The sequence below is a fragment of the Apostichopus japonicus genome, chromosome 23 (assembly GCF_037975245.1).
Source record: "Apostichopus japonicus isolate 1M-3 chromosome 23, ASM3797524v1, whole genome shotgun sequence".
Taxonomy (NCBI): Eukaryota; Metazoa; Echinodermata; class Holothuroidea; order Aspidochirotida; family Stichopodidae; genus Apostichopus; species Apostichopus japonicus.
The window spans coordinates 13,737,464-13,751,068 of NC_092583.1; the positions used below are offsets into that span (position 1 = coordinate 13,737,464).

The following is a 13,605-nucleotide window of genomic DNA, read 5'->3' on the forward strand; positions in this document are numbered from 1 at the left end:
ATTTGACGACGGAATAAAAGAATACAATGAATACCAATTTATAAAAAAACAGATAAAAAATGCATTCATTTTTTTTCTTTTGAATGCAGAGAGGGAGGGGGTGGGGGGAGGTTGATAAGATCTCACCCCTTCCTCCACAACATGCTATTAAACAAGGTTAACTTTGTGAAATTGGAAATTGATGGGTTCTGAGATTGGAATATGTGGTAAAGAGTACCATAATAAGGGTGAGTTTTTCCAGAAAAATAACAAAAAGAAAAACTTTACAAATCATCCATTGCTTGGTTTTGATTTAGTTTGAGGTCTTGTGGAATTATCAAACATAAGACAAGTAGACCATTCTAATGGACTGGGTGAAGTGTTAATAGATATTCAGGTCACTATTAGCAACAAAAGATATATAAAAGATTAAAAAAAAAACATTGAACAACTTACAGGCCATCACTGTTGGCCACAGATTTAAGTATCCTAAAAATTGCTAACGGCAGTTGCTCACAGGCCAAATATTAACATCACTTCTGAACCATTTAACCTCCAGTTTATCATTTTCTTAATCTTCCCGAAACAATTACCAACTACAATAAGAATTCCCTAGCCCATCTCCTCCCTTCCACCCCTTCTCTCCCACCACCTACCTATTCTCCCACCCACCCCTCCCCCTCCCACCCACCCCTTCCTCCAACCCACCCCTCCCTCCCACCCACCCCCTCCACAGAGTTGCGACAACTCACTTCATGTGTAGTCAAATCCAGTCAATATTTATTATTACTCTATATTTATTAAATCAACTCAAGTTGAATCACAGACTCAGTTCACTCTATCATTTCTTCCGATGCCCCCCCCCCCTGTGCCTCACCCCTCACAAATCCTCCTCATGCAGTTTTCCCACAACTGAGCTACACCGAAGATGGTAAAAATCAACATACTGTTAAACATTAACACTAACATATGCATTGTTTCTAACATCAACACACCCCCCCCTCCCCCTTCCTAATTTCTCACCCAAGCCCACCTCTAAAATGACCGATGAACCTACCTCATGGATGATGATGAACTCAGGAGATTCAGCCTTTACACTCACTAAATCTTCTTCATCCTCTTCAACATTCTCTGCCTCTCCTCCTACCTCGGGTGCATCTTTATTAACCTTTTCTGAATCTTCAGCTTTGATCACATTGTCTTCACCTTTCTTCTCTGGTTCCTAAAAATGATCCCCAAAAAACACACAATAAACATTTAAAAAAATTACACGCAGAAATGATTCCCTCCCTACAGGAATGATTTCTTACATTTGAAAATCTAGTTGAAATAGAAAAATGGAGGAAAAATGATATAGAAGAATTATATTTTAAATTTGACCTTTTTTACTTGTTTTGTCTCAAACAGTTAAATGTCATTTGAATTTAAATTTCTGTGATTTGGAATATTTACCTCTGTAGATGGAGTATCCTTAGGCTTCTTCTCTTCCGTAGCCGGTTCGACCTTCTTCTTTTTGCTCTTTTTCGGTTTATCCTTCTTGGCTTTCTCTTTCTTGGGTTTCTTGGGAGGTTTGGGTACGACAGGGTTAACCTTGCCTGGAAATGAAACGGGAAAAAACGAACAGTGAAATGCATCTGACAAGAAATATGCAAATTTATACAATTCCACAATCAAAGCAATTTTGCCTATTGGTTATCAATTTTAATAAATCCTCAAGATTAAAATTGGTCATGGTTCAGTCCCTCCTACAATTTTTTCAACAAATGAATGTAAAATGTCCAATTAAATCAATTATCTAATCGCCTCTCCACAGTTCATCACCCCCAGCCAGACACTTTTTACATATTGTCGTTATAAATCACATATGAAAAGACAACTGGGAAAGATTCAAAAACTTTTTAACTATAACATTTTTTTTTTAACAGTCATATCAAATATGTAACTTGACAGTAAAATGAGTAGAAGACGGAATTTACACAAACACTTCTGTATTTTGAGCAAAGAAATACAAAAAGTGCATACAAAATGTTTCTCATGGCTGTCTTCCTTACAACATTGTAGGGTCAACTGGACTTTTCTCTGAGAACTAATGCTGAGATAAGATAGACATATTGTAAAAGTCCAAGACTCCAGCCATGGCAAATACTCTGGTTGTCCAATTATCAATCTGAAGAAACCGTAGATTTGATAGTCCAATAAGATATTTAAACATCTGAAAATGACCAACTATTTGGCTACAAATCCATGTATGGTTCCACTTCTATTACCTGTTTCTTGTTTGGGCTTCGTCTCTGGTTCTTCCACCGGCTTGTAAGCCAAATAATCTTCTTTATCGTCGTGAGGCATGGCTGTAAATTAAAAACAGCAACAGATGATGGATTTTTAGAAGTGTATTTTGAGGAGGCATTTCATTCTTGATTATATCCAGGAACAAAACTTAGTCACTGACCCATCGACTGGATGAGTATATGCGAACTAGGACCCCGAAGCAATTCCCAAACTGTCTCCTTGTACCAAAATAGTTACAAACTATAAAATATGCAAATTTGGCTTTCCTTCTTTCAAAACATCAAGCAAATCACTAACAAACAAACAAATTTGCATACGTGGTAAACCGCCGCTGGGATGGCAACTTAGTTTTTTTCATTTTATAAAAAAAAAAAAAAAATGATTGCCCAAAAAAAAAAATTCGAACTCACTGACAATAAACTCCTTTGCTTTGTCTTCATCTTTGTCACTTTTCTCTGACTTTTGACTTTTTCCCGATTTCTTGCTGCTTTTGTCTGATTTTTGGCTCTTTGAACTCTTGCTACCTTTTGACTTCTTAGTCGAGGCAGTCCCTGGTGTCTTGGAGAGGAGATCAATGTCCGCCACAATCCTCTCTAACTCACTATCCTCCTTACTCTCGGACGCTAGAGATTTAGAAGAAAAGGTAATATTTTGGAACAAGATGGCTGCATTTCAACATTGAAGGAAATTATAAAAGTCAAAGAAAAAAAAAAAATGAACCGTGGGAGAGGGGAACAAATTTGACAATAAGGACGCAAAACCAATGACCTCAGGGTCACCTAGGGAAATTGTAAGACTTTCCAATGAACTTAAACTGTACATAAAAGTTTTATAAAATGTTAATAACAGTTTTAAGAATGTTTTAAGTTGACTTTATAATCCATCATTATTTTAGCACTTCCCACACTGTTTTATATGATAATGATGCAAACTTTAAATTCCTGAATTAATAAATTAATGAATTAATAATTGCTGGGAAGACAATTGAGCATGACAAGATCTATTAATAGTGAGTCAGGGGAAAACAGATGACACCAATGGACTTTGTGCTGTTACACACTTGTTCAAAATGCATATTTTGCAATTAAAAACATCTTTACAGTCATAGCATCCATTAACCTTTTTTGTCAATAAGATGATGTTAAACTGTTACACCATACCAACAAACAATAAGTATTTAGAACACTGCAACCATTCCACAATACCTTCACCCAATATAAAGTAAAAACATTGCAAACACTTCCCATAACTTCACTCAAACATACTTCGTACAATATACCCACTATTCCATTCCTATCTGCCCAGAATATTTAGAAACAATGTCACCACAAATACACCACACCTTCACCCAATTATATCCTAAACTACATCACTACTACACCCAGTACATAAAAAACCCTCAAAAATACCACTATATCATATACCATGACCAAAATATATGTAGATAAAAGTATTTACAACATCAAAGCTACCAATTACATTATGAAACAATGTTTATATGACACCATATATATATATATATAGATATATATATATATATATATATATATATATGGTTCTGGGAATGTCTGATGTACATATTAAATGCACTAAAAAGCCACATAACCTATCGACAGTGGGTACTTTAGATGTCTGCAGTACACTTGTAGCTCCACCTTGGCCCATAGCAGCACCTTTCTGTGTTTACATTGATCCAAATTTGACCTACATTCCACCCATGGAAGCAGCTTCACACACCTTTCATTAAAGAACTGGACCACACTTCAACAGGGTGCATTGACATATATAGAAACTAACAAGTATACAAGGGACAGTTGAATTTGTTTGAAGGCGGTGGAGTGAATCGGAGAGATATAATTATGACACAGTTCTTTCAGGCTAGAGTTCAACAATAAACGATGACAACCAGACTAGAAACAGTCCAAGAAGGAAAGTCGCAAAACAGCTGATTTGACAGTTTTGGGGATTTCCTCCAAAGGGAGGGGGAGGAATGGGGGAGGGGGCTAGCTGAGGAGGCAAGTCTTGGTAGTTACAGGCTATAATTTAGTGTTCAAATTTTGTGTAGCAGTTTTGAATTCTCTGAAGTTTGCCCCAGTATTCAATACTTAATGGTTTCGGTGTAAACAAAATTGTGATAAATCTTTGCACTAGTTGGACTATATTTGCATAGTATTTTGCTTAATAGCGGTACTGAAAAAATTATTCCCTAGAGTTATCAAAATTACTACTGAAATAGCGGTTTATAAGAACACTATGTCAATATGAGTGGAATGTATCGTGCACGAAGAGTGCCTAAAATTTTGTCTACTTCTACCTTGATATAATTAAAATTACTTTTGTAACTAAAATTTAGCGGCAACATTTTTTTACAGAGGAAGTGGGAGGCTCTGGGCCACCTCCCTGAATCTGCCCTTTACTAAATTACAACTTGAAGAAAACGAAAATAATTCCCTAAATTCACTGACATTTCCAAACCACAATAAAAAACCGACAAAATCTTAAAATTCCTAATTTCCTCACACCAACTAATGTGTCTTGGCCGATAATATTCCACAGATGATATTAATTTTCGGTAAAAGTGTCGTTTGTATCAATATAACATATGTTCCAAACCATCTCGTACACGTCTCATACACATCCCATACACATCTCATACTCTCATCTCATACTCACACTAATACACATTTCATACACAAAACCATCTCATACCCAAACGACGGTCATACATTCAAGCATGATTCCTGCTCTACGAATTTAGGGGAACGTCCGCAAACTATGTAACAGAAAATAGAAATTATGAATATGGCCCGAACCTCTTCTCTGTTCTTTCGGTTTATCCGCGACACCGAAGTGGGTGACATCCAGTTTCAGAGGGTCCTGTCGGCTGGATGGTTTTCCTCCTTCAGAGTCAACGGTAGATGACAAATCTTCTGTCAGATGAATGAAGTATGAAAGTATGAATTGTATGAAAGTATGAATTAAAAGAGAGGAGAAAGTTCATTGAAAATTTCACAGCTTTTTGGATGTAAAATTTTGAAGAAAAAATATATCGGAAATGTCAGCGTGTTTCAATGATGTCACATCTGTTTGTTCAAAGTTCACATGTTGGCACAAGGTTGTCAACTTTAGATGTTACTTAATCAGTATGTCACAGGAATTGAATGAAATATTCACAAGAATGCTTAGAATATGTCCCTCGGTTTCTTTTATCTGTCAGAAATACATTTTCACCTGGATTATCCAATTAAAGTTAGCATGACTTTATTGACTTTGATACAACCTTAATTAACTTCACTGTGTAACTAAACCCTATGCCATACTGAGAGAATAGAATACATACATACATGCATAGTTACTTGTAGAAATAGAATATGTTAATTATGGTTCATCTATGCATGCCAGCAATGTTTGTATAACAAACATAAAACTAACGTTCAACAAAACCAGGTATTCGTTAAGGAGTTTTATTAAAAGCTTGATGCATTTGAAACAATTCAAACTGAGTGAAATCCAGAATTATTTTTATTGTCACAAGAAGAGTTAATATTCATTATAAGATGATTCTGTAGCTTCCTTGTTATTGCAGACTGTCCAAGCCAGTGTTAATGGACAAGCATGGATCAAGGGGGTATGAGGGTGTAAACCCCCTCTCCCCCCTTTCAACACCACACAAAATGAAAAGTACTCACTAGCACAACCTTGCCTATAGACATAATTATATATCTAATTTATAGCCTAAATATGTCTCAGAATGGACCATTTTGCATCTAATTTATTTTTGCGACACAACCCCCACACCCCTCCCCACATGGGGGTCACACCCGTCATTATGAACATAGCTGTACACTGACAGCTGTCATAGCTGTTGTGACTATTGTTATTATTTACATATATTAAACATTCTATTGTTCAAAATTTTGTTAATCAGAAAACAAAGCCAATTGCATTAATTGTAGCAGCGAAAAGGAGAACAATAACATTTCTTCAATCTCGGGTTAAACGTTATCTTGATAGCACCAAGCACCTAATAATAACCAAGAAGGAAACTTAGTAAGTGATGATTTGCACATGGGAGAGAAAGAGGGCGACAAACTGTTACATAGAAAGCAAAGCAGAAGCAAAAAGGCAAATGAAAGAGAAATAGTCAATTTGAAGAAAGAAAAGAAAATATAAAAGAGAAGCATCTATAAATATGAAATGCCAAGTCCACACTTCAGTCACTCTCAAATCTACTGCATAACCCCCCCCCCACCCCCAAGAAAACATAGCTCACAACAGGACTTAGACACTTGAGAGTAGACTTGTAATGTGAGTACCATGTCCTGAGTACAATAACCCGTACAAGGTCCGAAGTACAAGTATAGGTCCCAGGATGAGTACAGCACAAAGCCACAAGTATATGATATTGTTGTTTTTGTTCAGTGTGAGTACCAGTACAAACCCATGAGTACAAGAATGAGTATAGAAAACTGTACTCAAATTATTCAATTACAAAGTACAAGTATGTATTTTAGATCCTCCTGCAAGCAGGAACTCGCGAAGAAGCCTCATTGGCTTATCAAAGCCGCAAGCTGACCGAAGTCAGTCTCTTACATTCATATTTAGCGTCCATGATTATGAATTGTCAATTGTCAACAACTCTGTAACTGGACGACATACATTAATCTTGGAGTGACTCGAACCGGGGACCTTATGATTGGAAGGCACCGGCGTTAACCATTGAGCTAACACTCCACTAAGATGTAAGTATGTACTCGAGTACTACCAGTCCTGAGCTACATAGAAAAATAAAGAAATATGAAGAATGGAAAGAGTAAGTGCCAAGAAAAAAAAGGAGAAATATGAAACTGACTGCACTTTGGTCACTCTCATAGAAATGTGCATAATCCATCAAAAACATCATCACACGATGGAAAAAAAAACAATCTGCAAAAAGTCACAATCAGAGCTTGAAGTTTGAAGATAATGCACTCCTAAATCACAGCACAACCACTCACTCTCTACAGCTAATCCTGCCGCTGGGCCAATACTCTGTGGTTCCTTTGAGTCCAAGGTATCTCTCTCCTCTGGTTCTTTCTTACCTACTTCACTCTTAGCAGACCCACTCGAGGTGGTCTGGTCAAGATTCTCTCTACTTTGTGATGCTAATTGTATCTCGGTCTCTGACCGACCTACCGGACCTTCATTTGTTATGTCTTTCTTGTTCATTTCTTCATTTAAAATTGTCTCCTTTTCAAGAATACTCGTAGCTGATTTTGATCTACTGTGCTTAGACTGTCCAGACCCAGGTCTGTCTCCATCCCCACCCATTAGAGACCTACCCTGTGATGATCCACCAGACCTCCTGACAGCAGAAGGGCTTTTACCAGACCCCGGGGAGTGTCTATGAAGGGTGGGGCTGCTGGACACAGGAGGGGTGGGGACAAGAGGTACACCATCTCCTGCCGGGCCAAGTAAACTCTTACTGGATATTCTACCACTTTGGACAGAAGGGATTTTGTGTCTATCGCTAACACTAGCCCTACTCAAACCCCTGTTCTGGACTGAGGGCGCTATAGGAATACTCTGATTGTCTTCATCTTCAGAGAGAGATACGATGGCTTTCATCTGAGAATCCAAGCTAACTTCTGCAGTCATTTGAAATGAGGAGATATGATGCAATGGAGAGATGAAAAGATGCAGATGAAATTGCTGATGAGCTACATAATGATCAAAGGTTGAAAATAATTTTGTTTGCAAACTTAAAGCAGCTGGTAGCGTGTCTAATGTAATATATAAAAAAAAATGGGAAAAAAAGGAAAATGTAATAAATGAAGATGGCTTTCAAGTAGTGGCCATGAAATAAAGTGAAACACATATATTGCTAATAACTATGTTATAAAATTAAACGAAAGATGGCTACAAAATATGCAATAAAATGGAAAACAAGTGGGAAAAAATATGTTATTACATATTAATGCAAAAGAACAAGTGGTTACAACACATGAAGTAACACATGCAACAAATGGCTACAAAAGATTTAATCAAATAAAAATGTGAAAAGAAATAGCTATAAAATATGTTATAAAATCAAATTTAACAAGATACTATATAATAACAGATAACAGTATCAGCTGATAGCTACAATACTATCATAACAGATGTGTCAAGGCTCAGCATGTTTTGCATGCAGTATCTGGGCTGAAGCTATGATGATCATCAAGTGATTAGATTCATTTTCAAATGATTGTTTTTTTTTGTTTTGTTTTTTGGGGGGGGGGGTAAAACAAATTATTTTCCAATTTAATTTTTGACAAAGAACAAAATCACCAATATTAAACATACAAGTGTAAATGAGTCGGTTTTATTGGAGGGTTTTATCATTTAAGATCATTAAGTAGAAATGAAGTGCAAATCAATTTTAATCATAAAATCTAGCAAAAAATCTAGCAAATGAAAAGCTGTGCAAGGTTTGGATTGTGTCAGCATGAAAAAGCAGGATTTGCTTATAATGATTATGAATTTGAAAAATATGGCGAAATTAGCAATTACGTGGACTGAACGATGAAGTAACGACCAAGACATGCGTGAATGGGTTTTTTTGCTGTCATAGTTACGGCAGATTATTCTATGCAATTTAACTTGGGAAGAAAGCACTTACATACCAGCTAAAATGATAGTATAAAACATTACAATGTCAACATTAATGAGAAATTGTGGTATGTTAAAAAATGACTGTGTGTTAAGCCTGCAAAATTTTACATAATCTGAAAAACCTATTTTCTGTTATAATTAACGTACCTGAATCTAGAGAAGGGTCAAACAAATCGACCGCGGCTTGGGCAGATGACACTCTTCTATTTCGTCTGGACTTTCGTTCGACACCTGTCAGAAGATCGGCGCCGTCCCATTGGCCGATGTCTGACGATGCAACCGACGATCCGTCCATGGAGTTCTTTCTCCGTCTGACAATCACTGATCGAGTATCATCGGGGGGCGGTCTTGCTTGAAGCAGTTGACCCAGCCGTTCCCTCCATAGTGCTGCTGCAAGCTGTAGACAAAGATAACTCTTTAAGTCCAGGACATTTACACTGCAAATATGTCAAATCCATTTGTATCTTGTACGCTGTAGCCAACCCTTTGTTATTGTAATTTTGTTTTCCCCCTAACATAGATGTATATACATGATTGTATATGTGTTTGCGTTGTAAGTAAGCATACTTGTTCATATTAACTTGGGTGTATATGTATATATGTATGTATATGCATATACTTATATATATCTATATATATATATATATCTATATATATATATATATATATATAAATGAAAATAGTAATGAGTTGGAAAATCAAGAACAGTGAAAAAACTTCCAGCCTCCACCGGGATTGGAACCCAGACCTTCCGCTCTGTACGCGGACATCCTAACCACTAGGCTATGGACGCTGATTGTATGTCCAGAGGTTCGAAACCGGTAAGGAAGGTTGTAATTCCACTGTAGGCGTTTGTCACCTGTATCGAACAATACTAGTTCTGTTTTTGAAGACATATTTTGCCTTACTCTAGAGATCAAACATGATGCTAACCAACTTGAAAATCATTTGTGATTTTGATATATATATATTGATGTATATATATATATATATGTATATATATATATATATATATATATATATATATATGTATGCCTGTGTGTATTTGTATTCAATTGTGTATGTATGCATATGTGTATATGTATGTATTGTGGGTGGTGGGATGGGTGGTTTTACATGTTGGTTTGGTGTGTGGGTGGATATAAGTGTTATTGTTTTCTTGTACTGTTCTTATTATATACTTATGGGAGTGCTCTACTAGACAAGCCCTCTGGATTTTTTGGAGTGCTTCCTTTCACAATTTTCCCTGTTATTGATATGATTTGTCACTTAGTTAACTTCTCTGTATTTATATTGTGAAGAAACAAATAGATGATATGAAAATAATAGTTTAGGGAACTACTCTTTTTTTTTCTTTTTTTTTTATTGTACTCAGAAAAGGAACCAAAGTGACAATACACTAAAATTTGATGGCCCTAACTCCTAGCCTTATACCTAGCAGTAATCCAGATGTACCATAACAAGGACATGAAAAAAAAACTCAATTACTTTTATGGGCTATCATATAGCACTGTCATTCAATTCCAATTGGGACAACAATACCAACTCTGTGAGATACCAGTATGTTGTAATTGTCAACAAATAAAAACTGTTCTTTTCTATGAAAATGTTTGACAATGCATACTAAAACCAATTGGTAGTATTGCGTTTCTTAGGTTGCCTGAACTCTGTTTCAACTATTTGTCTACAGTAGGTGTTGGTGTATATCCTTTAAACTTTATCTGACACATTTTGGCATGCTAAGATATTAACAGATAGAGCTATGCTGATTTGGCCTTTTGAAGTAAGTCCTTACTTGGCTCAAAGCGATAGCACTCCATTTTGTTGAAGCCATTTGTTTTACGGGTGATTATTGATGGCAGGGTATCCTTTGAAAGGTTGGCACGGAATTTGGTTTTATTCTTGCATACATCGCAGAAGATTCTTACCTCCTCAGCGTTGCTGAGGTTAACAACCTCAAACAGCAGCTGAAATAGAGATACACCATCTCCCTGCTTCAATTGGCTAAGACCGCCCCATAGCTCTATAAAATTTTCAAAAAGCCCTTTTTTAGAAGCTCTGACCTTTCTAATGAGTCCCAGACAATTACACACCTGGGTGAGCTAAGATACTTCACAGGTTCCAGAGTAATATTCTAAATTCGAGCATGAGTGACCATTACTCGATTGTCTAGCATATTTGGGGTGATACTGATGACGTTTAAGCGTATATATGTATGATTACCTGGGCGTCTTCGGCAAGATCTCTCCCTGATCTGGGCCTCTGAAGGACCGCCTCTGCAATTGCTGCTACTTCCTCCTCCAATTGGTCCATCAGCAGGGAGGTCCTTGACGACGAGCTTTGCCTGCTTCTTGAGAGCTCGTCTAAGAATCAGAAAAAGATTGAAAGTTTCAGCCTAACATCTGGTTAGTTGTAAGTCATGAAACATACAGATATACCTGGCCCAAAGAGGTAAAAAACTGGCTCTTTGAGGGAGATGGAGATGGGAAAGAGGATGATAATGGTTTCTTTATTGTTACAACAAATGACCCAATTTTCATTCATTTATTGTTCATCTTTTTGCACAGCATATCACTTTTGAATTATAATAATAATAATAACAGAAGAAAACATTCATCACAATAGCAGGTAGGTAACACAAGTTTTTGCACACAAAATACCATATGAAACATTATCGAGATTGGATAACAAAGGCACTGGATTTGATTCCCTATCCTTAATACTGAACTCATACAGCTTTCCCTTCCTGCCATGAAATTGCTTTTACATGCCTTTAAATTACTGACACTTTTGTCTTTTAAGGGGATGTTTTATGTTGTTTCCATGAATCACATACTAAAGCAAATGTACACAAATCTCAACAATAAGCATTTTCCTCTTTTTTTCCCTCTGACCTGATTTTTCAGAAGAGGCATTTCTTCCTTCCGTCTGTTTTCCCATGAGGGCATCGTCTGCTGTTGATGCTGTGCCTACAGAAGGGGCATCACCATCAGCAAACTCATCTTGTAACCTAGAGGCACCGGTGCCCCTGCTCCCATCCACCACATCTTCTTTTCCGTCAAGTTCTTCACCGGGCTTGCTGAGGGCATCTCCATCCTTCCAAGGGGCATTAACTGTTCCAGGTTCATCATCTTGAGGCAGTGCCTCTCCATCCGTTTCTAAACCTCCTTCAGGCCACTCATCACTAGTGACAGAATCTTGGGCAATGCTCCCTATTTCTGTGTCATCTGACGGAAGACATTTCAGGAAATTTCTCATTAGTGATTACTGCACAAGGAATATTAATTCTTTCTGTGACAAGGATAAGCTGGTTGCAACTTTTAAGCTGTCCGTTAGCATTTGTTTGGACTGCTTAATCTTAAACTGGTATATTGACATATAAGACACATCAGTAACTTTCATCTCTAAAGATATCAAAACAATTTTTTCTTACATCTTTAAGGTTTGTTCATTGATACATATTTAATTAAAATTAAATCAAAATAAAACATATTTACAAAAGTGTCATCAAACTGAATATGCAGGGTAAATAAAATGGAAAAAGGAATAGATAAAATTGTAGAACTTAAGAAAAACAAAAAAACAGCCACATTAAATATCGAAACAAAAGCTTTGGACATCTGGGAAGGATAAAGATATAACACAGCCAACATTAAGCATTGTTTAATGTATCAAGTTTGATCAAAAGAGATAATTAATATTATAAGATGAAAGCAACCATATATCAATAAAGGCTAGAGAAATCTGGGGAAGGATAAAGGTATAAACACAGCGAACATTGAATATTGTATAATGTATCAAGGATTATTTAAAAAAGATAATTAGAATTATAAGATGAAAGCAACCATATATCAAATAAAGGCTAGAGAAATCTGGGGAAGGATAAAGGTATATACACTGCGAACATTGAATATTGCATAAAGTATATGGTTAGGTATATGAGATAATTATAATATTATATCATGGCAGCAACCATATATTTAATTTATCACTGGTGTAAGGACTCTGTTGATGGCTAACAAAAACAGCAATAAAGCCATGCTTGATTGCATAAAATATAGAGAGAGGAGGGGGGGTCCAATTTAAATAAAGACAAGTACAGCTAATTGGTATGCAAAATAGGGAGATGGAGGATGACAGCAGAATACATACAGGCTTGTACAAGGTTACTTGAGGGCCAGGGGATGGGAGGGGGAGGGAAAGGGAAAGGGGGAAGGGAAGGGAATGGGATGGTTGGGATGGTGGACTGGTGTCTGTTTGTGTCTTTTGTTGTTATATTTTCGATAAGAATCGCTTCTCTCTAATTTCCTCAACTTTTGTAAAATATCCAATTGTTAAAGTTTACAATATATATTGGTATTTATTTGATATTTAATTGAAATTTGAATTCCTAGTTTTCTTGTATATTTTTGTTGTATTTGTATTGTTGCAAATGTAGAAATAGATATATATTCAATTCAGTTAGTAGTAAATGCTTCTAAAAATGAATATTCATGAATGACTTGATCATAAATGAAGAACAGAAGTTGTATCAGATGGCATGTACTATACAGTTAATATTTGGACTTTCATATGTCAATGTTATTGCACAATTTCAAATTTATACAAAAATTATACATAAACAATCATTTATTGTTTACATGCTATTCCATTAGCATTAATTTGAAGGGAAAAAAATAACCCCAAAATAGAGACAAATTTCAA

The 13,605-nt window shown here is 36.2% G+C and overlaps 1 protein-coding gene across 6 annotated transcripts in view; it reads right to left on the reverse strand.

Moving 5' to 3' along the window:
• Positions 1–13,605, reverse strand: part of LOC139964757 (uncharacterized) — a 32,603-nt gene that overhangs the window by 6,178 nt on the left and 12,820 nt on the right. For 5 of the 6 annotated variants that reach the window (XM_071966699.1, XM_071966698.1, XM_071966700.1 and 2 more), the window contains 9 exons: positions 11,796–12,128; positions 11,125–11,264; positions 9,049–9,298; positions 7,266–7,895; positions 5,082–5,198; positions 2,679–2,891; positions 2,247–2,327; positions 1,432–1,574; positions 1,037–1,201 (listed from right to left, as the gene is read on the reverse strand). In XM_071966699.1, the coding sequence (XP_071822800.1) occupies positions 1,037–1,201; positions 1,432–1,574; positions 2,247–2,327; positions 2,679–2,891; positions 5,082–5,198; positions 7,266–7,895; positions 9,049–9,298; positions 11,125–11,264; positions 11,796–12,128 (2,072 nt within the window). The remainder of the gene's footprint in view (positions 1–1,036; positions 1,202–1,431; positions 1,575–2,246; positions 2,328–2,678; positions 2,892–5,081; positions 5,199–7,265; positions 7,896–9,048; positions 9,299–11,124; positions 11,265–11,795; positions 12,129–13,605) is intronic. The other variant, XM_071966704.1, reaches the window with a different exon arrangement.